Below are 27,460 nucleotides of genomic sequence, written 5' to 3'. Positions count from 1 at the left end.
AAAAGTCACATTTTCTGTAAGAATATTATTTACTGATTCTTTGGCTTATTGAATGCTTTTTTTCTAATATTAGCTACCTAATTATCCCTGATCATTCATTCAGTACACTTATTGGTCACCACTATGTGCCAGACATGCATTGAAGATACACAAAAGAAATCTGCTCTCTATCTGTAATGCTAGAGGCCTTTTCAGAGGTACTGTAGATTGATGATAGATAGATAGATAGATAGATAGAGGGAATTTTTTTAAAGATCACATTTTAAATGATTTGGCATTATCCATTGTTAATTATGAGGATTTCGTTGAACCTGAAACTGAGTTTTGAGATGTTTAGCATGTTACAATTTCCCAAAGAGGGTAGAATTGATTTTGATGGTAAATCTTCAAAGTCAAAGTTAGTTCCTCAGCAGTTTTTCTTAGGCTACTAGCAGGGTGATTAATAAATGCTTATTGCCACTTTTTACATTCCAAGTAGCTTTAATTTATTTGGTCTTTACTCCAAATTAAGCACAAGTGAGTGCTTTTTGATGCTTGAGATTTTCATTAGTATGACACGGTGTGCTTCATGATTTCAAGGATGAGTGCTTCATGAATTCAGAACTGAGCAATGATAAGGAAATGAGAAGAATATATATTAAAGCTACATTTTAAATACATATTTGGTATATTTTTTCTTTTCTTAAATTTTTAAAGAAAAATAAATGTGAATGGTAAAACCTTATATAAAATAATAACCATAAGTCTTTTCTTAGAGTTTTCCATTACAATAGATGTTTATTTTGCACCGTATATTCTCTGCTGAGTACTCTGTTATGGATGAGACAGATAGTCAGTGTTGAATGGGACATAAACGTTGCTATTCGCTAACTTTTCTTGCTCTTGTGTTAAGATAGCTGTTAAACCAGGTAATGTGATGAAGAGTACTCCAAGTTTGGCATGGCATATAGGTGTCACTTGTTGGTATGTTATATCATTTAATTTACTTAATTAAGTTCTCTAGACCTCAGTTTTCTCATGCATAAATTGATAATATTTGGTTATTAATAACAGTAGCATACTTACTGATTGTTGAATGAGTTAGGCAAGACAATCTTCATGATTTTAATTAATAAGCAATATTAAAATATGTAACATTTTACAGAAAATTAATTCACCTCTACATAGTTTTCCTACCCAAGTGCCTTTGCGTATTGAGAGATCATAGTTTGAAGGACAAATTTTCATTTTTCATTGAAGGTGATATTCCAGCAGAAGCAATATAAGTCCTATATTTCCCTCATCTACCTGCCCATTGCCATGCTAACATGTTTGAGCCCTAGTCTGTAATCTCTGAGGCCTTTTGATCCTTAACTTTATGTGGAACTATAAGCAGGCAGACTGATTTTCTTGCCTTAGTTCCCACACTATAAAGGGATCTAAAAGTCACTTTTTTATTCTATGTAGGCTGACTGAAGTAGCCACCAGATAAAATTGGCACTTTGAATTGACATCAGAGTAGTGATCTGTAGGTGATTATCTCCTAAAGATCATTGGAGTACCCTGAGGAGTTCACTTTTCAGCTCACTCTCACGTGAGTCTAGAAATACCTATCATACAGGAGTTTCAAAATTCTAGGCATATTAAGTCAGTTTTAAAAAGGTACGTACTTTTTTGTTTTAATTAGGAATATGAGGAAACACATGCCTTAAAATGTATCTCCTTGATTTCTTACTGATTTTTTCATACCCCAGGTATTTATTTCTAGATGCCAAACTTACTTGATTTTTAGGGTAACGTTTTCTGATTTTTTAACAACACTGTTTACTGTAGAAGTACGCTGTTTTATTAACGGTGTCATTTTGAGTACTGCAAGGATCAGACATCAGACATGCAAAAGATTTGTCTGAGGGACACATGCAGTGGATAAAGAGGAGAGCTTCTGGACAGCATGTAGGTTTGACCTTGTGAAAGGAAAAAGGGAAGATAAGATTGTGTAGAGAAAGCCTCAGACTGCAATGTAGTTATGAGAAAGTTTCAGCTGGGCTGATAAGGAGTCCTTGAGCAAAGTTGCTCTTCAGAGGGATCCCCTTTTTGGCAGTAGTGGCCGGTTCTAGGACCACGGTTCTACTTAGTTGTTGGGAGCAGCCCAGGGAGAGATCATGTGCAGTAGGTCCAAGGTGTAACAGTTGAAGTTTTTGTGTCTGCTGTTCTTTATACAGAAGGCTTTTTGGAAAGAGATCTGAATTGGATGGGTCCATGACCAGTTAATAACAGTAAACACTATAGTGGCAGGATGCATGTATTATTTAATCTTATCACCAGCTCTGGGAGGTATGATACATGAACAGAGATTGAAAGGTTAAGTAACTTACCCTAAATGTCAAGCTAGAAAATGATAGACCCAGAATTCTAACTTCAAAAAGATTCTGACTCTTCATTGTCTTAAGCACTTGAAGTTGTACACCATACTGACTGCATGCAAATACTGTAAGAAATCCTCCTAAACTCATTTGACTACTGAAGTAAATTTTCAGTGTTTCATGAATCTAAAAATATCTAATTAACATTTACTAGTTTCTAAAGAGCAATTTGTTTGCATTAAGGAATATATGTTTAAAACTTGGGATTTTACTTTTTAAATTTTGATGCACATCTTCAGTTGCCAAAAAAGTACATAATGCTAGCTCCACCCCTTCCCCCCTTTCTCCCAATATATTGAAGTTGTACCTCAGATCTCTAGCTACAGTAAGCAATTCTCTGAGGGTGAAGAAAGAAAATGTACATACACAGAGGAATTTCTTTTCCAGAGCTAAAATTGACATTTTATAAATAATTTTCATGTTGCAAACTTGACTAAGAAATCACAGCAATTCAGTGATATGCATTTGGCATGAGTCAGTTTTAGTTCTTAGTGCTTTTCATTGGAAATGGCATAAAAAGGAAGATATCTCTGAATTTTTTATGCTATGGGCTTACAAGAAACATAAGGTGTTTTTCTCTTATAGATGTGTGGCCGTGCATTGCAGCAGAAGTAACGAAATGGTCACAAACCCCAGCAGTACTTTCAGGTCACATGCACTCTTAATTTTTAAAGAGTCTCAAAACAACTTAAGCAGTTGATAACAAGTCATTTCTAGGTGATAAAGGGTATTTGATATGGGATGTTGCTTTTCTTTCCACATTTCTCATTTTTATAGTGGCTTAAACTGAAATTCATTTTATGTACTGGTGAGTTTTTGTGTTTTTAAATATTTAACTGAACTGCTAGCTTAATATTCTTTTACTTTCTTAAGAAGTGTTTTTAAATTGATATTTGAGGCCTTAAATTTTTTCTTTTAAACTTTATTTTTTTCTTACTTTAGTTACATACACACATATATATACATGTAAAATAATGAGCTAATCTAAAAGGCTATGGAAGATTCAGATTGTTTAGGTTTTTTTCAAGCTCAAGAAGGTGGATATTAACTCTTAATACATTGGTCCTGTTTATCTTTAACATTCCCCACAATCATAGATTTCAATATAAGTGCCATTGGATGCTACTAGGAGAGACAGGTATCGCAATAACTATTTTCACAAGCGTTTGTTTATGCATTTGTCTTTAAAACACCTTTACATTAAACTGATTTGAAGAGCATTGTTTTAAAACTGTCTCCTTTGATAGTAAGCATTGGGAAATATAGATTGGCACTTTAGAAATTTAATCTAGGCTTTCAGTGACCTAGCAGTTGATAGGAAAACATAAAGTTAAAAATAAATAGTACATTGGATAAACTGTACTATACTCATAAGAGAAGCCAGAAAATTGTGGATTAAACTGAATTTGAACAAAGAGTTTTAAGTCCTAAATCAGATTCACCATTAAAATGAAATAGTAGGTCCTTGACCATTGGACATGCTTCAGATAAACATGGAATTCAGTATTGTTTTTAAGACTATTTTGCTTTTATAAGCTAAGACAGATGTACAAAATAGATGCAGTTTTTATTTTGTATTGGCAGCTTCCAAATATTTAGTATCTATTTCCAAGAGTTGCAATTAGTAAAGAAACCGTGGTACTGAAATCTGCACATCCCACAAGCTAATTATATTTGCAAGGTCAGAGTGAATACATATTTTCAGAAAAATAAAGGGTTATATAAATATGTGTCTTCTACTTGGCTGTTATATCACAGTTTGTTGATCTGGAGTATAATGTGTACAATTCACAAATTTGTCTGATAACAGAAAGTGGTGTGTGATTGTGTTTATTTTACTAACCAGTATATTCACAGCAATCACTTCCAAATATCTCTCCAGTAAAGATGTGTTAATTACAAAACAGACAAGGTCTTCTATTATATTAAAGCTACTAACAAGAAGACAGCAGGAATCACACATGTAAATAGCATCATCAACCCCTATTTTAGTCCTCTGTTTTGATCTGTGAGTTGCGCATAGACCAAAGGTGCTATTAAAGACTGAGTGTATGAAATAGGCAGCATTATATGAACAAAATTTATTCAACAAGAAAACAGACCTTTAACATGAATTTAACAAGCCTGAGAAATTATAAACTATCATATGCTGCAGATTCATGCAGTGATAATAAACAAAAAAGGAAAGTAAGAGGTTTCCCTAAGCTAGCCAAACTGCTAATGGTTTTGTTATAAGCTGTCTACTGTTGCAGTGACCTCTGAAAAGTCTCAAGGCACTTGTACCAGAAAAAATTAAATGGTCAGGCTGGTGCATAGAGATTTAGTGTAGTGTGCAGGCCTTTAGCATGCAAAGGAATTTGAGAAGTAGAGCAACACATTCCAGAAATTATTTTTTATACTTTAGTTTAGAAGTTTTATTGTTACATATTAAGGAAGTAGTGTGTGTGTGTGTGTGTGTGTGTGTGTGTGTGTGTGTTTGGTTCAGTTCTACAAACCAAACTGGTTTAATGTATATGTACTTGAAAAACTACTTAGTGAACTATTTAGAAAATACAGAAAGCTCCAAAATGTGTTATTCCTCCTGGTCACCTCCCACCCCAATACTGTAATTAATTCCGGAGAGTTTTTTGCTTAGAATATTGCATCTACTATTTCTGTTCTCAACCGTGGAGTGACCACTTTGCTGTCATTCTGTTGCATCATGCTGTAAAGATGCAAACATGGAGAAACGCCTTCAGCTTTTACAAACCTCCAAGTGCTCACTAGGGTTTTTTCTTGAAACTTACTGTGGCATAATTAACACCTTCTTTACCCATTGCTCATTAGTACACTGGACATTAATGAGTCTATTTTGATAGGTTGCTGTAAAGGAGAAACCCACTTATTCTCACAGCAGAAAAAGCAATTATAAAATTGTACAGAAATTAAAATGTAGACTCTATTGCCATATTTATATTTTTATTGCATGCTGAATCTAATTTTGGTCTGCAGGTTGCTGAACATGTTAGTTTCCTTAAAACAGTTGCTATAGTGATAGCACCAAATTCCTTTAATCTTAGTGTAATCATTTCTATTGGCTATCATATCCTATGATTACTCAGGAATTGTCAATCTCAGCATGTCATTTTACACAGTCCATCTTTTATTAACAATACATTAAATTCTTAAATTTTTCTATTTAATAGAATTAACTTTTTAAATTTGGGTTGTTTTAACAGAGCATATCTACTTAACTGATGTTTTCATTTTTTTTCTTGAAGTTTCACACTTGCTTATAATATTCCAGAGAGATAGGGCAGAGACTTTTCATGTAAATAGCTGTCTGCTATTTAGTTGGAAAGCATTCAGTATAAAAAAGAAAACATAAGTAGATATGTACTTTCATAGTGCTGTATAATAAAATTTCTGTAATTTTGTGGATTTTCTTCTACAAGTGATTTTATTGAAATCTTAAAATGGAATCATAGAATAATTAGCTCAGATAGTACTTTGTTCTTGAAAATTGACCATTAGTATTTAGGGCAGCAGTTCTTCATTATGACTTTATAAGTTGTATCTCTCTCTTTCAGAGTGGTTGTTTTCTCCTTTCTTTACAGTTTAACTCAATATTATTTTTGGTGCTTTTTAGTACAAACTTTTACTTGTATGATTTACTTCAAACTATCTGAGTAAATATGTCTGAGGTTAGTATGCTACTATTGCTTTTCTTGGGTGAGGGTTTCTTTTTGAGACAGAGTCTCACTGTGCAGTTCAGGCTGGTCTTGAACTCACTTTGTAGCCCAGGCTGGCTTCGAACTTGAAACGATCCTCCTGCCTCAGCCTCCAGAGTGCTGGGATAATAGACATGCGCCACCACAACCAGCACTGTTGCTTTATTAAGAAAAGTATATTATTTAAAATGTGAATACAAAAATACTAGGCCATTTTTGCTGTCTTTAAGTGTAAAAGTTGAATCTGGATTAAGATTATTATATAGAGAGAATTTACACAAAATTCTGTTTTCACAACTAATTCATATTCTGAATATGCTTTTCTTTATTTTGAAATAAGATGAATCTTTGGGAAAATTTCAACTATTGGAAATAAAAGCAAAAATTCAGAGTTGCCTTTTTAGGCCAGTTGGAATGGCCAAAAACTTTAGATTGATTTACTTGTCATAGTATTTTCTTACAAGTTTGTATCTGTGTGTACGTGTAATCTTTGGACTCTACATAGCAGCCTTGTTGGAGTTATTTTTTAAAGTCTTATTCTTAGAATACAACATATAAAAATACTTAACCTAAAAATAAATATTTTTACTCAAACAATAATTTACAAAATGAGAACAAATCTAGCTGACAGCTTTTTAAAAATATTGAAAAATCTTAGCTGTTCAACACTTAAAGTAAGGTGAATTATCTTGCTTTAAGATTGTTTTATATGACAAATGTATTGAGTTACGTTCCCTTAATGAGTCAATCTGTCTGAAATTCACAGGTTTTACCTAAAATTGTACAATGTTTACAAAATCCCTTAAATCCATAATAAATGGATGAATGCAAGTTTGACAGCAGTAAGGTAGTATGAGATTCTTGCTCATCTCTTAATGTGTGAGAGCTAACAGATGATAATTGTATCATGTAATAATTCTACAACTGTCTAGACAAAGAAAATATCTATTGTTATTTCTTTACCGTGAACTTCTAGCCATATCCTTGTATACCATATTTCCCAGTTTAAAGCATGGATGACCTTGGTTTTCTTACATTGTGCCTTTTATACTTGACAGTGGCTTGGATGTTTAAGGCCTTCAGACAAGATATAAAGTCTTTCATAGTCACAAGAAGTAAAAGGTATCTGACTAGAAGAGAATACGTGGGGAAGTGCCTTGTTGGCTGTAATTTTGTTGTCATTTCAAGTACTGTGGTGGTATAATTGATGTGACAGGGCTGGGCTTTAAATGTAGTCCCTTAGCTTGTGCTCACTTTCAGTTTTACTTTCTCTGTCATTCATTTTGATTAGGTAAAATTTAGGTTTCAAACATATGCACACCAATGAGGGCTGTTGGTGTAAGTTTCATAATGATGTATTTTAATAATAAAGATGCAAAGTTAACATTTTTCTTTTACTGCTTCATGAAAATTGCAATAATTGGTGTCACCTTACATTACAAGATAGAGGGTGGTATGCTGATGGCACAATCAGCAGGAGGCTCTTTTTTATTAATACTGTAATTAAATGATTTTTTGGAAATAGGCCAGAAACAGATGCAAGTTGATCATGCCTTGTCCACTGTTGCCTGGCATCATCACTTGTGTTTAAGGAAGAATTGACCTGACACCTTGTTTTTACAGGTTGTTATTGATGCCTTCAGATTGATCAATGCTAATATGATGGTCTTAGGACATGAACCAAGACAAACAACTTCAAATCTGGGTCACTTAAATAAGCCATCTATCCAGGTAAGAGCTGTATTTGATAATGTGTTTAAACTGTTTTGTGTTTTAAAAACTTCTATAGTCATCTTAAGATCTAATTCTTAGCGTTTTAATTTGCTTGCAACTAATTTTTGTGTTTTAAAAGAATTACAGGATTATGGTAAAAGTAAGATTTGATCATATGTGAGTCTACTTATAGTATAATATTTATAGTTTCCCACTATATTTTGAGGGTGCCCTTTTGGGGGTATGGTAGGACTTTTATATTCAGAGGCATTTCATTTGGAGGAAGTTGGCTATCATCATTGATTTATCAGTTCATAGACACTTCTCATAATAGAAAATAATGGGAAAACTGATAAATTTTTTAAAACCCCTATAAAGAGTTCTTAAATATTATTTAAAGCTTTCTACTGTTATGTTTAATCTTTACCTTTAAGGTAAATCACATAAAACATACCTATCCATTACTTTTGATGAGAATTCATATTTTGTTTTATCTAGAGATCTCAGTCAACATTGTTGGAATTACTGGTATCCAGACACTTACTATCCTCTTGAGTGATGAATGTTTTCTTTGTATCATTCACATGCCTCATTGTTTAAATACAAACTTATATCATCTGCAAAAATTATTTCAAATGTCTTTTTAAATGTACCACAGCCTGTGTCTCTGTGTTTAATTACTTCTCTAAAGATTAATTAAAAGGACAAAAATAACATGTTTGGTTAAATAGGAGGTGTAAGACAAGGACATTATCATAGTTATTGCTGTTCCCTTCTGAAACCTGGTTCTGCCGTGAGGTTGTCTTTGGGGAATTGTGGCTTTGACAGTTAACTGTGGTTAAGCTTTGGTTACACTTTGATAACTTTGTACTTTTAAAAGTTTAATTTTGTAGCAGTCACTCACGTGAAATCTTCATCAAAGGAAAATGTTTTGTTTCAAAGAATTGAAGTGTGTTGTTTTCAAAAAAAATTTTGCAAGTCAGAGAAAAGTGCAAACTGTAATGAGCAAAACACATCACCAGTGATTTTGATTGGGCACAGACAAGCCCGTACTTGTGTGTTTCAAGAGAATATATTATTGGACCTGTTTAGCTTGTGATAATGACCTTTCTTATAAACCCCCATAGCATCATACCACTTCATTATTTTTTGCAAAAGGCTAAATAGCACCTCACAATCCAAAATGATTATGATCACTACATGGTATATTTCTGTCAGAAGTTTTTACTAATTGCAAGTCAACAGCCACCTGTTGCAGATTTCATTTTTAAATTAAGACACTGCTTTTTAACCTTGAAAGTTGAGTGTAATTGATACTGATATTAAAATTATTTCTTTCTACACCAGGCTACATTGTAGTTTTTAATTCTACTTTATAGTCTGTAATTTAAGGTGGACCTAATGAAGCAGGTTCCAATCCTAAGCAACCTGTGCATATAACAACTACAGCATCATTATTTTTCCTTTCATTTTTAGTTTGTTTTGCCTTCTAATTAGAATCTGTAAATATATTTATTTCACAGTTTATATAGCGCCCATCAGAATGACATCTATCTGAGTGCTTTACAGTTTTAAGACAATTTTAATACTAAAGCACACAAATGGGATTAAGCCAAAAAGTGATGGAACAAAGCCACACCTTAAAACATTTTCTTATTTTTGTAAGACAAGCTTTGTAAGGAAAGCAACCCTGAAGAGCCTAAAGTTGGTAATATCCATAAGAGAATTTTAATACATCGTAACCAAATTTTAACTTCTGAATTAGAAGTCTTTCAGAAAAAACATGTCTTTTTTATTGGGAAGGGAAAGTTAACTGGTGTTAAAAGAGGGAACCGGCTTCTAAACTAACTTAAGTACTAGGGATAGAAGTCTGACAGCAGCCATTAGTACACATACTAGTGGTCACTAATGATTTTCTAACACCAATTTCTTGAAGGAGGAGAATATTATGATTACCTGTGGACTAATAATTTGAGGAAAGCTCAAAATTATTAATTACAAAAAAGATTATAAAATTGATATAGAAGTTCTTTACTTTGTAAATATATATTTTGTAAATTATGCCTGGGTAGTGAGACTGAGATCTGATTACCTTTGGGTCGTAAAGTTTTGATTGTTTTTCTTGTTTTTCCTTGTGTATATTTCTAGTGAAACATAGGACTTTTAGAAAATATTACTTTTGCAGGTTGTGGTAGTACATGCCTGTAATCCCAGCACCTGGGAGGTTAAGGCAAGAAGATTTCAAATTCAAGGCCAGCCTGGGCTGCATAGTGACTTCAGGGTCACATGGGCTATGTAATGAGTTCAAAGCTGGCCTAGACTACATAGCAAGACCTTGCCCTACCTACCCCAAAGTTAGTTTTAAAACACTAATGACAGGGCCCTGGGGATTTAGCTCAGTGGCACAGCGCCTGCCTGGCAAGCTCAAGGTCATGAGTTCAATTCCCGGTACCGGAAAAAAATAAAATAAAATAAAACACTAATGACAATGTTGAAGTAGCTAATAAATAAATTTTGTTTGTATGTTTTATATAAGGGAAGCTATTAGTCCTGGTAGAGAAATAAGTCTAATACATAAATACTACTGTAGGCTTCTATATTAATATATGAATTTTTATATTATTTTGTACCTGAAACAGTTATTACTAAATAGCTACAATTTCAAAGTTAGTAAGCATTTATTTTGGAACTAAATGTGTAAAACTATTTCATTTAATACTGCTCACTGACATTTTAGATCCTTAAGGTCACAATAAATTTGCAGACTGGATGCCAGCCTCATGAAATTTTGGTAAATATTGATGCATCATTCGCTTTGCTAGGCTCCCTGTGGAGCCTCTAAGTGTAGCCTTTGGTTCTGCTGCATTTTGCACTACAGTTAAGCTGTTCGGAAAATGTTATTTTTGATAATTATTGAACACAATTATGATACAGTTGTACTGGAATTATTGTCATTTTGCAAATGAAGCAAGGCAGTTAAAGCCCAGAAAATTGAGTTGCACATGTTATTCAGTGAAATTGGTACTCATAACTTGATCTCATTTTTCTATATTATAATTAGAAATTTAATTAATTTTGGTATAGATGACGTAGGTATACAGTTAAAATTTAAAAAGACAAAAAAGGTATTTAGTTAAAACCTTCCCTTCCAATTTTTCCTTCTACAAGCCAGTTTTTCACTGTAGAGGGAATCACAAAACACATGTTTTATTTCTTTTCAGTTCTATTTATATATAGAAAGTTGCATTTGAGAATGTGACTTAATGGATATCATTTAGCTATTTTAAGTTTATTAATATAAAATAATTTAAGGGAAACAAATTTATCTTTAACTCTAAACACAGCATTTTAAGAGCATGAAATGTTTTAAACCTACTAAAGTCTATGAATAGCTTATAATATATAATTCATAAGCTGTGTGTTTTATAACATGCTTGCTTGCTTTTTCTCGGCAGTATACAGAGGTATAATCATAAGTAAACTGGCCATGTGCACTTCTCCACCCACATGAGCCCAGAAAGCTCAGGGCCAATTTATTTATGATTTGGGATGAATGCACTGTGGGCACACACAAAATTGGAAGACTACTTAAATATAGCATTTGATTTAAACTTAACATTTGTCTCATTGTTACACTTGCTGTTCTTTCATGCTGTTTGTGTTAGTTTTATTACTTTTATCTAAATATTTCATCCAGATATTCCATTTCAATAATATAAGTAAAAAGTACATAGATAGTGCCTTTAAATACCAAACTGTGTTTTGGTATTTCAGCAGTACTGTTAATTTCCAAAATGTTAGGCGGTGTATGGGCCCACTGGCTTATGTTTGTATTGGTCCCAACTGTCACAAGACTTACTACCGTGTGGAATTCTGCAATTAGGGCATTGCGTAAAGGTACTTGGATGAGGGAGCATCCAGCCCAAGTTTGTCTTCCCAACCAGGCTATGCCAGCTTAGAGAACTAGGTACATTTTTCAGATTCTGCACTCAGAAGGTGGACCTCCTAATCTGTTTAAATACAGATTGAGCGAAGCCTTCTTTACTGCCACTTTTTGATTTGCACACTATCTTTTTTATACACTAAAATTTAATTCACTGCTTCTATGAGTATTGAAGTAGATAGTATATAATAGATACTCTTATTATCTTAATTTTATATATCGACCATGTAAAATCAGCCCTTGCTTCCTGTAGGGTTTCATAGCTCGCTTTCAGAGCAGATATTTTACTTGTTGGTGAAGTAATCTTTGCTAGCAAAGCCTAAAAATGCGATTATGCTTTTTTTTATCATGCAGATCCATAAAGTGTATAGAGTTAATCAAGAATTTGCTAACATGCATTGTAGCATCATATGTTAGAAAGAACATGGCCTATGGAATCAGAGTGACTGGGGTTCAAATGCCAAACCCAGCCTTTTACTAGCTATAAACTGAGACAAAGTAAGATTTGCGTCTTATTTTCCTTACCTGTCAGTATTCATATGAAATCAGCCTGCTTTGCTGATTGTTGTAAGAATTAGAAGGTGTGATGTATAAAGCAAAGGCTGGGTGCTCATTAAATGTTCACTTCCCTACTACTTTGTCTATCTGAGCACCTTAAGATCCATTTAGAGAGAGCAGTGGTTCTTTTGATTAGCATTGTCTTCAGATTCCTGATAGTTAACATCAAAGCCCTTTTTGCTTTTCGTAGTTACTAAAAATTTTCCTAAGTTCAATATCTGTATTTTCTTGTCTTCTGAGGCCAATAGATAGTTTTTTAGGTCCCCCAGAATATTGTTCTTAAACACCATTGAACATTTGTTGCTAGAGTTACATGAATGAACAGTTGTGAATGAATGTAGCAGATCCAGGGTGATTTTTTTTAATAGTTTAGTTGGTCTTTTTAAAATTATGATTGGCCTAATTGTCTTGGTGATTGAGTGATGAGAAAAATTTCTGGATAGTAAGATTGCATATCACTGAATAAGAGCATAAGCAAGATAGACACAGTAAAGAATAAACCTTGTATTGTTAATTTAGAGATATGCCCTGGACATAGTTATTTCAGTTGAATAGAACTGAATTAGGGAAAAGGGAAACCCAGGTTAACACACTCCCACTAGCTTGACCTACTGCTGGTGCATGTATGACTGTCCCATCTGGTAGCTTGTACCACTGGTGATACAAATGGACCTAGTTACTTTTATTGGTATTTTTACTAATAAAATTAATAACAAGCTACTTGATATAACAGTCATGCATGTATCACCAGTGGCTCAAGCCACGTGACAGTGAGATATATGAATTACAGTACTGTCATGACATGTTAATGTGAATGAAGAAACGAGGGCATTATTATGCTTTTTTACACTTTTCTTTTGAAATACCAGAGCTCCATACATATCATAGAATCACATTTAATAAACTTTGAATGGGTAATTTATAATTTAAATCATGTTGTGATCAAGCCTTAAATCTTTGATCAAGGCTACTGCTGCCTCTTGATTTGTGAGTCTCTATATCATCCTTTGAAGAATGTTTCACTCATTCTTTGAACTTCATTTCTAAACTTGTAACTGAGAAAAATGTTTTAATTTAATCTTAGTTTGGGGTAAAATGTCCATTTTAGAAGATGGTAAGAGTATTATGTACAGAATATGTCAATAGTTTCAAACATTGCTCTTTTATTAGGTAAAAATATTAATTTATCCCTTTTAAATCATTTTATCTGTGCAGGCATTAATTCATGGACTAAACAGACATTATTATTCCATCACCATTAATTATCGGAAAAATGAACTGGAACAGAAGGTAATATTAAATTTTTATTTTAGAAGAGCAAAAACTTTTTAAAACCATTTAAACTATTACCTGCTATCTGATTTAAATTTGAATTGTTGACTTGTTTTGTTTTCAAATAATTTTCTACTCCTGATGAATTACAGCATAAAATAAAAGAATATTTTATTGAAAGACTTTTTTCGTAGTTGGTAGGTACTAAATTGGGAGAGAAAGTAGGAAATGAAGCAAGTATTTATGTTTTATTTCCCTAGTTCTGTAGTTTTTCTAACATTCCCTCTAATAGAATGACCTTTTGTAATTCAGCTACTAAATATATAGCTTTTCAAGTATGACAATACTAAATCTTGATTCTGTAGTACTTCTTTAAAACTACACCATTTATCTACAGTAAGTTAAGGACAGTTAAAGGTAAAAATTTAGGGCTTTCAAATGTTTTAGGCTAGAGTTTTACTCATTTTTATAGTGGACTAGTTTCATGTTTAATTGCTCTTTCACAGTGTCTAGCATTTAGTGGATTTTGTATTTTATTTCTAGAATGATTTACTGTTTTTCTCTCACCTGTTGTCAAATATTTAACTCTGCCTCTTACTTTTTGAAATTATAATCTGAACCACTTTCCCCCCTTTACTATCATAATTAGTCATCCACTAAATTAACTTTTTATATTTCTTTCTGAAAAAAGAATTTTTAAAAACTTCTTAAGGACACTGAATGTAGTATTGATAGCTAGTAAGTTTTGGCTATTACCCACAGACAAGCCTACATGTAAGTATTCAAACAGTAAACACCATCTTTCATACTAGTTGAAGCTATTTTTCATACAGGTGCTTCTGGTTTATATGGTAAATGAAAGGCAGATTGATTCAGGCTCTCCATACCTACCTTATTTTAAGTCAAGTCATTTTCATCTTTAATTTCATTTATATATTGGGGGAGTCTATATTAGATTCTCCTTGAAAGAAGAATCCTATATATAAAAAACAAAAGAAACTTGTTTTTTAAAAGTCAAAGCCACTCATGTACTTACCCAAAGGGTGCAGCTGTTTGAGTACAGTGATGAACAAGGGGAGTAAGGGACCAGTTTCCCCTTGGCAGGAGGGGCCTCCCTGAGACTGCTCAGCCAGCCCCTAAAGTACACTGGTTCTAACTACAAAACAGCAACAGTCGTTCTGTAGCCACTGTCTCCCCTCCCCCGTCATAGTTTTCATCAGTCGTGGAAAGAAAAGCAGTAAAGCTTCTTACTCAGTGATAGTTTTCAGTTCAAGAAAATTTGTACAGTAAGACTTAAACATAAATTTTAAAAGTCTATGAATGTCTAAGAATATGTTTTTGGAATTTGAGTCCACTTTGAAAAACATTGAACTGAGGTTGTTAGTTTCGTGATCCCTAGTGTAGTGTGCAGCCCTCGTTTGCCAGTGTGATTACAGATTGTGCAAATCTGTGATTTATTTCCGAGGTTCCTGGCTTTTCATTGTAACACTGAAAAAGACTTCTAAGGTTTTAAATTCTTGACATAATATTAGAATTTGAAGAAATATTTGAAATTAATAGTCACTTAATAAATGAGGTATCTTACCTCCTTATCTTGGCATGTGAAAACCTGATTATATGAAAAATTAGCAATTCTGCATGTAAAATAAGTTTTAATTCATTCATTTATATATATTGTAAGCTCTAATTAACTGTTGTCATACAGCAGTGATGGCGAACCTTTTAGTGCTTTCAGTGATAACACATAACCCACTACGTCATGCATGCTATAGATTCACCACTGCTGCTATGGAGTCTGGACCCCAGGAAACTTGAAAGTAACCCAGCAAAATCCCTGCCCTCTTGAATTTTTCTTTAGCAGGAGAGAAATGCAGTAAGGAAGAATACCAGATGTTCATAAGCATTGTAAAGATAATAAATAAGGGAAGAGAGAATTTTTAGATAGTGTAAGATGGCATTTTTAGATAGTGTGATTAGAGCTAGCATCTATCTGAAGAAAAGAGAAAGGTAAGTCATGAAAGATCAGAGTATCCTTCAAGGGAGGACAGCAAAGCAAAAGCCATGGGGATGGAACACTGCTTAGACTATATTAGTATAGCTTTAGGATTGTTTCTAAAACTATATTCCTTTTTCTATGTATTCTTTCTAAAATGTATTTGAATTAATGAATTGAAATTTAAATTCATTAATTTCAAAATTTTTTTGTGAATTTTTCTCAAGACAAGTGAAGGGATCATCTTTAAGGCAGGAAAGTAATTGTTTTCTTTATATTTTTTTAGATGTTGCTAAATTTGCATAAGAAGAGTTGGATGGAAGGTTTGACACTTCAGGACTACAGTGAACATTGTAAACACAATGAATCAGTGGTAAAAGAGATGTTGGAATTAGCTAAGAATTATAATAAGGTGAAACTTATTTCTAACATTTACTTTTTAGTAATTTTTGGAATATGTATGATGAAATGCCAAGCAATTGTATAAATATAAATAGTTAAAAATAGAAAGGCTTCTTTTATAGATGAAACAGTAAATATTTGTTTTGTATGCTATCTTGTTTCATATATATCACTGTTGTTGTGATAAAGCGGCCACAGACAAGACATAAACAAATGAAGGTGGCTGAATTCCACTAAAATAGGCAGCTGGCCAGAATTAGCCCATGGGCTGTCATTTGCCAACCCCATTTGTAGAGCATGTAATGTAGTTGCACATTTGAAATTTTTCCATTATTCAGAGAATTTTTCTTGAAAGGGGAAAAGGGGGATATAGACAGCAACAATATTTAATACTTGCTGCATATAGTTTATTTTATGAACTTTTCTATTTTCAATTTGATTTTTAAAAGTCTGTTTAATAGGTTTTGAAAAAATACTATATGCCAGGCATCAGAGATATGGTTAAAAAGAGAGAGAGAGAAAGAGAGAGAGAGACACATACAAAGTCTCTTTTCCTTAAGGAACTTACATACTGAAGGGGAAACAAGGTAAATAAATAAATAAATAAATATGACATAATATTTTTTGATTAGTGCTATAAAAAAAATAAGATGATACAAGGAAGAGTAACTAGGGAGACCACTTTATGTGAGGATGTTTAAAAAAGTTAATATTTTGCAAAGTCTCCTGAAAATGTTTTGTAACTCAAAATATATGTGGCCAGGATCATGTTTTTGTTCAGATTTATGTTTCTCACACTTGAAACATCACTAAAAAGCATCTTCCATGTTATGTTAGTTAGCTAGGCCTGCCATTTATGTGCAATACTTTATATTTTCTTTCTCATGTGACTCCATGTTACTGTGTTCCTAGTAGAAACAAGAACTGATAAAAATAGAGCATGTTTAAATTTTTAAAATTATTACAATAAAAGATACTTTGCCATTAATTCCTCTCAAAATATTCCCCCATGCTTCAAACACTCATATCACATTGTTCTTGTCACTGTGTGAAGTAGTTCTGAAAGTTCACTTTCATGAGTATTTTTAAGAGTTGGGATTTAAAGAAAATACGGTGAATTTTGCTGGCAAGTGCCATCCAGTGGAAAGGCCAGTTCCTAAAAATGTTACCGTGTGTCCTCATCCACCTTATTCACAAGATCTGGACCCATATGACTTCTTGCTCTTCCCCGAAGTCAAAATGACTGTGAAAGGTAAATGTTTTGAGTAGATTCAAGATACTAAAGCAGCCACAAGAGTGCAACTAAGGACAGTCACAAAGTAGGCCTTCCAGAACTGCTTAGGGAAGTAGCAAGAACAATGGCGTAAGTGTGTTTGAAGCAAGGAGGGTATTTTGAGGGGGAGTGATACCAGTATATACTTTATTTTAATAAATTGTTTTAATAAATTCACTGTATTTTATAGTCATGCTCATATAGAGACAGCATATGTCCATACCTACAAATTGTACTCCACTGATGAGTTAAATGTATATACACTTTACAAAACAGTTATTTTTTTTTTCTTGAAGGAAAAATAGGGAAATACAGTTTTATAAATGGGGAGGGGAAGAAGAGTGGGGAGTAGGGGAAGAAGTGTTGGAGGGAAGAGAGGGGAAAGGGACAAAAACAAAAAGAATTTATGTTTTATATACATATACAAGTCCCCCAAGATGAATGTGATTATTCACTGCAAACATGTAAAAATTTAAAAATACAGTTACACATAATGCAGTGTTTCATTTGAAAATATTTACTGAACATGTATACAAGTTGTAGTGGAAAACAGAGATCCTTGCTTCATTTAAAACATGAGCAGGAAGATAAGTTCTTAATTAAAACACTAGGCAAAAATTGGTCTGTATTATAACACCTTACTATTCAAATTATCCACAGACCAGCTGTATTAACGTCATCTGGCATCAGGTTAGAAATACAGACTCTCGGGGCTGGGGATTTAGCTCAGCGGCACGGCATCTGCCTGGCAAGCACAAGGTCGGGAGTTAGATTCCCGGTACCGGAAAAAAAACAACAACAACAAAAAAGAAATACAGACTGTCAGATCTTCTGGCTTAGAATTTACATTTTAACAAAGATATCCAAGAGATTTGTGTGCTCTTAAAATTAGACATTACAAAAACACCGTCATAGAGAAACCCATGCAAAATCGTGTAGGAGTTCAGAGGCTCTGACATACAAACACAATTTGTTCCAAGTTACTAAGAACAGTATTTGAACTAGGCATTACAGGATAAGTGAGATTTAGACAGATGAATATAAGAAAAATATATGTTATAGGCGAAGACTGAGAGCAAACACACAGGACATATTCTACAGTCCCAGTATTCTAATAATAAATATCCAAAGGAAATTAGATCAGTATATCAAAGTGAAATTTCAGTGATCATTAGAGCAGTATTCACAGTAGCTAAGATAGGGAATCAACCTAAGTGTCCGTCAGCAGATGAATGTATAAGTAAGGCATAAAGAAGGAAATCCTGCCATTTGCAACACCATGGATGAACTTGGAGGATATTCTAGTAAATGAAATAAGCCAGGAATAGAAAAATAAATTGTTGAGCTCAGAAGTAGAGAGTACAGTTGTGGTTACCAAGGTAAGTGATGGGAGTGATGGGAAGGAGAGAGGGATAGTGGGGATAAAAACAAGCACAGGAAATGTTTAGGAGTAATGTGCATCACTAGAATACATAGTGTACAAGGGTGATAGGAATTTTAAGCTGTTGAAATCAAGTTAATAGTATTTAGAATATCAGAAAAAGTTATTTTTATTCAGAGACATGATATGCCTACACATGACTTTAAAAAAATTTTTTTACAACAGGGTAGAAATCTTCTAAGAGGAAGTTTGAATGGGAGATGGTGTCTAAGAGGAGTTTGCTATTATCCAAACAAAAGGAAATTGTCTAGGTTACTGTAGTAGCAGTAAGTATGGGGGCATTCGTAAGGAAGGTGTAGCATAGATGAGGAGGAAGAAGTCAAAGATTAATTCAAAATTCCCTGTCTAGGGTACTAGAGATAATGTTACTACCATTAACATTTCCAATTTAGATAGAAGCGGTGAGGAAAGGAATAGAGTTAATTTTTAAATAGAGAGTTAGAAATAGGGGACTAAAAATGAGTACTCTAGCGAGCACTAGAATTCAAGATTTCAGGGATATAGTTAAAAATGATACTGTTTCTTACACCAAAAGTTAGATTTCCTTTTTAAATTAATTTTACAAAAAAAATTATCCAAGAGACAGTATATAAGCAAGTTTTTGGTGGCGCACACCTGTAATCTCAGCACTCAGGAGGCTGGGGCAGGAGGATTGCTGTGAGTTCGAGGCCGGTCTGGGCTACAGAGTGAGCTCAAGGCCTGCCTGAACTGCATAACAAGACTCCGTCTCAAAAATACTGAAACAAAACAAAACAAAAGGCAAGTTTTGTGAGAGAATTGAGTTTGGAAATAATGTTAATGGGCTCATACAGACTAACTTTCAACAGAATTAGGTTTGGGTTTAACAAACATGCCCTGAAGAATATATAGCGCTTTAAACTGGAATCCCTACTAGTGGTAGATTGTAAATTTAAAAAAAGACAAAGGGAGAAAATTGTTTATTCTGATATTCCTTTCATGCTCTGGAGATTTAAAAAAAGTTGTTTCCCATTTAAAATAGTTAACTTGTAGCCAGGTGTGATGGCGCACACCTGTAATCCCAGCACTGGGGAGGCTGAGGCAGGAGGATTGCTGCAAGTTTGAGGCCAGCGTGGACTACATAGTTAGTTCAAAGTCAACTTGAACTACATAGGGAGACCCTGTCTCAAAAAAAAGGAAAAAAATATTTTTATAAATAAAAGTGTTGTCATTTAAGCTATTATTCAGCAGACGACAGGAATGTTTTTCATTTCTGTGTAATATACATTTAAGTAAATTCATATTGGCACCACTGCCAGGGAGTAACCTATTTATGGTTACTGCTGCCCATCCACAGAAGTTTTTCCTGTTTTACAGTTTTAAAAAATCTGTAGTACTCCAGAATTTGTAAGATTTGGTTAAAAAATGAAAACAATGTGTAAGCTGTGATATGAAAGAGTCCAAATTTGGGAATGTAATTCCCTGTATGATTGAAAGAAATACGGTGGATTTTTTTTAGTAACACTTAAAATATAAAACGAAAGGCCCTTGCTACCAATTTTTTACAGTATTCTTTTTAATTGGTTGATGTTTTAAAGTAAGGTAATTGCTGTTAGATGCTAGTTAGGTCCTAAAGTGAAAGAAGGGTTAGAAAATAATTAAATTCCTATGTCCCAACTTTGCAATTTCAAGTCTAAATTCCACATAGAAATTGTGCTTATTACTCATTTGATTTTTCTAATTACTGAACTACAACACCCACGGCTCTGTTATTCCAAACCTCCTAATTTATTCATGCCAAGATGCATCTGCTATTTTTTAAAAATTTCGATAATATTTGATTACATATTTGTAAATGAATGTGCAGGTGAAAAAATGAGTTGCAAAAGTATATTTTAAGAATAGCATAGATACAAAAATATGCCTTGTTCAAGCATGTAGCTTTGTAAATTCTGAGATGTGACAGTTTACTTTTCAGATAGATATATTAATTTACTTAGGAATCTGGCAGCAAGTTTGAATATTGCTTTTATATAATTACATATAAAGTATGTAAATATTTGATTAAATTTGATTTACTACAGTAGCTATATCAAATAGGAAAGTGTCTTTTGTGCTAATATAATAAGAAAAAAAGAGGCCAGATCATTATTATTTAAACATGATAGGCTATTTTTGCTATCAAACATAGAAATCCAAGAGAATAAACCAGGCACAATTAAAATTAAGAATTGTGTGTGTAGTAAAAATACCAATAAGTTGGGTAGAAGTTTTAAAAAAAACTCACTGAAGAGAGAGACAAATAGCATGAAACATGAAAAAGTTTCAACTTCATTAAGCAGTCAAAGAAAAAAAATAACTGGAAATTTTTTTAAAACAATAGAGGTTTTAGCTGGGCATGGTGGCACACGCCTGTAATCCCAGCACTTGGGAGGCTGAGGCAAGAGGATCGTTGTGAGTTCAAGACCAGCCTGGGCTACAAAGTGAGCTTAGGGCCCACCCAAGCTGCATAGCGAGACCCTGTCTCAAAAAGACCAAAAAAAAAAAAAAGAAAAAGAGAAAAGTTTTATGAAAATACACTGCTAGTGGGAAGGTAGATGTTGTAACATTTTTAGGGGCCATTTTTAAATGCATATATTTCTTAAAAAGTCAACATAGTCTATCTTAAGCATTTATTATGAGAAATAAATTTCCACAAGAACTAACTTAGAGGTCTGCAACCTATTAGATTTAAAAAATTAAATTGTGTAATAATATGGGAAAAAATTTCCTACCATAATACCTTCCTTCCCTCTTTTCAAAGTGATTTCCTATCTTTAAGTCACCCATATGTCAACACACTGTGTTGATAACAGTGATCTCAAAGGTGAGAGATAGGGGACTTCTATGCTTAATATGACTCCGGAATTTTTTTCAGTTTTTGCCTTTAGCAAGTGTTACTTATATATAAGGTTGTGTTTGCTCAAAATAACAGTGGCTTAAATAAGATAGAAAGCTGTGTCTCTTGCCCTTTTAGGTCAATATGAAACTTCATAGTCCTCAGAGACCCAGATTTATTCTGTCTGTCTGCCCTGTTTTCCTTGTATGGATTCATTCTTTGTCTTGTCTCATAATTCAGGCTGGTTGGTAAAGATTTAACCATCACACCTACGTTCAGCACAGCTGGAAGAGAATGAAAGACAAAGGGGAACATAACCATTTCCTTTCAGGATCTTTTCTATACGTCTGCCTGCCAACCCTGATTTCCTCTGACTGACAGGAACTTAGTCAGATGGACGCACTTTGCAATGAGAATGTCTATGTAATGTCATTTCTCGCTGAGAACACTGAAACCTTTGGTAAAATCAGGACGATGTTACAAAAAAAGGAAGATGAATATTGAATAGACAGCTAACAGGCTTTGCCATAGAAATTTTTTTCAAAAAATTGAACCATAGTTTCTACTACAAACGTATACACACACACGTGTATGTGTGTGTGTGTATGTGTGTGAACATGTTTGCACATATCCATAAGATCTTTAATTTATATCCCTGTTTCAGGTTGTTACATTTTAAAATTTGACTCCCCATAATATTTCTGTGAAGTATCTGCTGTTCAGGACCATCTGGATTTGGCTTTATTATCATTATTCAAGATGAAGATTTAAAATTAATGATTTCTCTAATTGCCACAGAAGTTGCTTTAAGGTCTAGTTACATAAGAGTGTGTTTAAGTAACAGTTGCAGTGCTTATTACCTATGTGGGTAAAGGCACGTTAACCTCTCTGAACCGTTTCCTTTTCTCTTAAGTGAGGTTGTTTTAAGGATTTTGAATAATAGACATAAAGCATCTGATATATGATAAATGTCTTATGAAATTATGGCTGCACCATTTCTATTATTAATATCATTTTTTTACTCTTCCCCCTTTTCCCACGTCTAGTCAATCAATAAGTCATTCTGCTAACTAATCCTTGAGCTAATAGGCTTATTTATGTTGCCACTCCCCCTCCTAACTGGCCTCCATGCTTCTCCAGGCTTTCACAGTCAAACCTAGTTTCTGTTCTGTGCAATGGTTTTTCTGAAATCAAATTGGTTGTGTACCCAAAAAAGAACTGAATGAGAATATATATGGAAATCCTACCCAGTAAGAGTCTAGTATCTAAAAGATATTTTTTAAAAAACTCTTAGAACTCAACAACAAAAAGGACAGCTCAATTCAGAAATGGGCAAAGACTTAGATAGACATTTCTGCAAAGAAGTTATACAAATGGTCAGTAAGCACATGAAAAGATACTCAATCAACATGATTAGTTACTAGTGAAATGCAAATCAGAACCACAGTGATACGTCATTTCATACTCCCTGGCATAGCTATAATCAAAATAATGGAAGATAACAAGTGGTGCTAAGGACATGGAGAAACTAGAGCCCGTGTACATTGCTGATAGGAATATAAAACAGTGCGGCCACTGTGGAAAACAGTTGGGTAGTTTGTCAAAAAGTTAAACATAGGCATCATATGACTCAGAAGAAATTCTGCTCCTAAGTATATACCCAAAAGAAATGAAAAGAAATAGTCAAACAAAAATCTGTACATGAATATTCATAGCAGCATTATTCACAATAGCCAAAGGTAGAGACAACCAGATGAGTGGATAAACAAATCATGACGTATGTGGAATATTACACATCCATTAGGATGGAAGAAATGAAGTACTGCTGCATGCAAAACTTAGGCTAAGTGAAAGAAGCCAGATACAAAAGGTCATATTGTATGATATCACTTATATGAAGTATCCAGAATAGTTATGCCCATAGAGGCAGAAAGCAGGTTAGTTGTCACCTAGGTCTTGGGCAAGGGAGAAATAGGAAATAACAGTTTATTTGTTTTTTGGTTTGGTTTTTTTTGTCTTTTTGAGACTGGGTCTCACTATGCAATTCAGGCTGGCCTTGAGCTTTCTTTGGAGCCCAGGCTGGTCTTGAACTCACAGTGATCCTCCTGCCTCAGCCTCCCGAGTGCTGGGATTACAGGCATGCACCACCACGCCCGGCCGAAATAACAGTTTAATTAGGTTTCCATTTAGGATAATGAAGTGTTTTGAAATAGAAGTGATGGTTGTACAATGTTACAATTGTATGAAATGCCTTTTGAATTGTATACTCTGAAGTATTTGAATTTATGTTAAGGATTTACCTTAATTTTAAAAGGTAAATTGGCCCATGTCACTATCTTGCTTTTAAAAGGTTTTTAACCAACTTGTGTTTGCCTAAACACAAGTCCAAACCTTAATTAGCTCCTGCTTGTCTCTACAGCCTTATTTCTCATGACTGTTACATTGTTGCAGTACTGAATGTGTTGCATTTCTTCTGACTTTCGCCTTTTCTTGCTTCCTAGCCAGAAGCATTTCTTGTCACCGTAACTCCATCCTGATTCCTGCTTTTCATTCAGAGTCTCAGTTCAATGCTTTCTAACTATTGGTTGTTCACCATACCAACACATAAATGCCATGTACTCCTTTATATTCCAGTAGAACTCTCCTCCTGCACTCATTCGTATTTTTTTAGCTTTGTAGTTTTACCACTAATCAGTTAACTTTTTGAATTCAACTATCAAGTCTCATTTTAGCCAGGCACTGTGGCAGTGCATGCTGTCCCAGCTGCATAAGAGGCTGATGCAGAAAGATAGCAAGTTTGAGCCCAGTCTGGGCAACTTAGAGACTTAGGACAACTCCGTCTCAAAGTACAAATAAAAAAGAGCCAGGATGGACCTCAGTGCAAAAGCCCTCAATGTCTAGTACCAAAAAAGGTCTTACTTTATCCCCAACACACTGCCAGATAAATAGCAGATACTCAGCAAACACGTGTTGAATCAATGGAGTGCTGTGATACTTGTATTTTTAGCAAAATTATAATTTTATTAATCATCAGCATTATCTAGTCACTAATACTAACATAATCTTCTAAAATTTTAGGAACTGGTGTGCCCTCAAAAGGACGTGTGTTTCTTACTGATCTTCCCCAGCTGTCCATCATGGCCTACTTTGCCCCCTTTGCTTTCTTAGGACTGACTGGATAAAACATATCCTCCTTAGGTCACTCATGTGTGCCGTAGGTCATTATGTTCTTAAAGTCATACCTTTTCCATGATGGAGTGGGTATTGAGGACAGTTTACTATTTCTAACTTGTTAAAAGAGGTGATTGGTTTACTTTTTAGTACGTTAACTTTACACCTGCTTTCCAGGTTATTCTCATTGTCCTCCTGCTTTCGCTCAGTACTCTTGAACTTGTGAAGTCTCTCTTTACTTCTGTGGCCATACATTCCTCTCCTGACAAGTCTGCTTTGCTGCCTTTGCTTTGGTGGTATTCTTGTTGTTTTGGGTTTTGTTTTCCTTTTGAGAAAGGGTCTCATTATATAGTGCAGACTGGCTTTGAACTCTCTTGTGAAACCCACGCTGGCCTCACAATGATCCTCCTGCCTCAGCCTCCAGAGTGCTGGGATTATAGGCATGCACCACCACGCCTGGCTACTCTTCTATTTTTATAATTTTAAAAAATCTGTTCTGATAGTTTAGCCATGCTAACAGCTTAGAAAATTTTTTCCCCTTTCACTTGGTCTTTATCCTCATCTCCCTTATCTCAGAGACCTTCTCACTCACACTTACCAGGTACCTCAAGTGCTACTGTTTGAGAGCAAAGTGTGGTCTACTGTGCTTTTTGTTTCTTCAGAACACCCTCTCTACAGCTTGGTTTCCAGTGACAGTCTCATTTTTCTAGGCATCAGATATGCTTTAGAGTCTGGACTCTTTCTCCTTGGCTAGGTTCTCCTGTCTCATTGCCAGTCAGTTTCCAGGGCCTGCCTCCTCCGCGTTACCTGTATGCACCACGTGGTGAGTTCTTCCCTGGCAGATCGTGTACACTCTCACCCTAACTTTTCCCCCCAGGAGATTCAGAAGGAACAGTTAGGTCCACTTAGTTACTTCTGTGTCCCCATCATTCTCTTGGAATGCTCTTTTTTTTTTTTTTTTTTTTGTATGTTTCATGTTGCATTTTAATTCAAGATTTATGGGCAAGTGCACATTGAACTCATTGAGAGCAGACAGAGCTTGAAACTCTGTGATAGAAAAATTGCTGGAGTTAATATATCTCATCTCCAAGGAGATAGTGCCTACTTTATATGTCAAATGTTGATTAACTACATTACTGGGATGTTTTAGGAATTCAGTACATTAGTAACATATGTATAAAATATGTGTATGTTGCTGTGTAATGATAGTGGTGGGGAAGTTTTATTGTTCTTCACATTCAAACTTGCTATACCTTCCGTGGTTTTTTAATTGCTTCATGTTTGTTTATTTTGCTTTCCCAAATTTTTTTTCCAAATGTTTTATAAAAAGCCATTTCTTTGAAATTATTCCCTATTTCTATAACTCAGATTTCTTCAGTTATTCAACATGAAAAATAAATACAAAAGTCATGAGATACAGGTAAGATAGTGCATGCCTGTAGGCACAGCTACTCAGGAAGCTGTGATTTCTCCTGCTTCCTCAGCAAGCAAGAGGGTTCCAAGTTGGAGGCTAGCCTAGGCAATTAGTGTGACCCTGTTGCAGATAAAGTGAAAATGTCTGGGGATGTAGCTCAGTGGTACAATGCTTGCTTGCATGCACAAGACCATGGATTCAATCCCCAGTACTGTAAAAAGAAAGAAAAAATCATGAATGAAGTAAAATACATTGTCTTAAAATCCAGTGGCAGTTGCAGAGGTGGTTTACTGGGAGAAATTAGCCTGTTCCATTTTAGCAGTTTGTGCCCTCTTTTATATTAAATTGCTATATTTGTGATATTGGAAATCATGTGCTTAAGTGGGATCCTTGCATGTTATAGGTTGAACAGAGCACATCAGTGGGAAAAAGAAAGCCAAAGGAATAGTTAGAGAAGTATCCAGAATAAGAACCAGATTATCAAAGGAAGGGTTAAGGAAGAAAAAACTAGTGTTGGAATAATTCTAAAGGTGTTTAGAAAGTTCACAGTACTGGAATTGGCCTGGTAGAAGAGATCATTAAAAGTTAGTAAAATGTCAGCAGTCCAATCTATATTTGTTTATGTGTAAATAAAACGGTGAATTTGATGTAAATGTTCCATTTGAGAAACTTGACCATTAACAACAACAACAAAAAATGATTAAGGAGTTTAGAAAGCTTCTTTAAGATAGGGGATATCTCTGGGGGATTGCGATCACATAACAGACCAAATTCCAAGAATTTCTTAGAACTGTGCAGACCGTGCATGATGGGATAGCCATCTGGGGGTCTTTGTTGATAAACTGTTAAAAACGTTTCTAGTGTGAATAGCCACAAACATTTTCAGTGCTTTTTTGTTGGTTGAGTAAACCGAAGAGCACAAATGCAAAAGCAAAATTTGAAGCCAAATCACAGAAGTTGCCATAAACACAGAAGTTCCCTAGTGAGGACACTGCCTGTGCCTGAATTTCATTTGTTTCTGCTGCTACCATTTCTTAATTTTTCCTGGTGACTAGCCAGACGAGAACTGTGAATGAAGACAAACTGGTCTTAACCAGATGGTAGATGAGATATAGGTAACTTATAGGTAGATTGAAAACATTTGTAAGGGTTTGATGTGAGTATCTGTTCTTAGAATGGAAGAGATGTGCTTACTCTTTTGTCATGGGGGTTTGCAACCTTAGGATATGCCTAAATCTACAGCTGCTCCTCATTTCCCAGATGGCATCTATGGCTGGGAGTACTTTTTACCATCTGCACTTCTCAAAGAGTTTGTGAACTCTCTCTTTTAAT

General features: G+C 34.3%; 1 protein-coding gene across 2 annotated transcripts in view; it reads left to right on the top strand.

Annotated features, from left to right (window-relative positions):
- The window catches only part of Psmd14 (proteasome 26S subunit, non-ATPase 14), a 94,883-nt gene that overhangs the window by 62,503 nt on the left and 4,920 nt on the right, over positions 1–27,460 (top strand). For both annotated transcript variants that reach the window (XM_005393340.2, XM_005393338.2), the window contains 3 exons: positions 7,736–7,843; positions 13,542–13,616; positions 15,878–16,003. In XM_005393340.2, coding sequence (XP_005393397.1) covers positions 7,736–7,843; positions 13,542–13,616; positions 15,878–16,003 — 309 coding nt within the window. The remainder of the gene's footprint in view (positions 1–7,735; positions 7,844–13,541; positions 13,617–15,877; positions 16,004–27,460) is intronic.

The sequence above is a fragment of the Chinchilla lanigera genome, unplaced genomic scaffold, assembly GCF_000276665.1.
Source record: "Chinchilla lanigera isolate Chin_1 unplaced genomic scaffold, ChiLan1.0 scaffold00048, whole genome shotgun sequence".
Classification (NCBI taxonomy): domain Eukaryota; kingdom Metazoa; phylum Chordata; class Mammalia; order Rodentia; family Chinchillidae; genus Chinchilla; species Chinchilla lanigera.
Note: the sequence above shows the minus strand (reverse complement) of the source record. Positions and strands in the feature narration are given on the sequence as shown.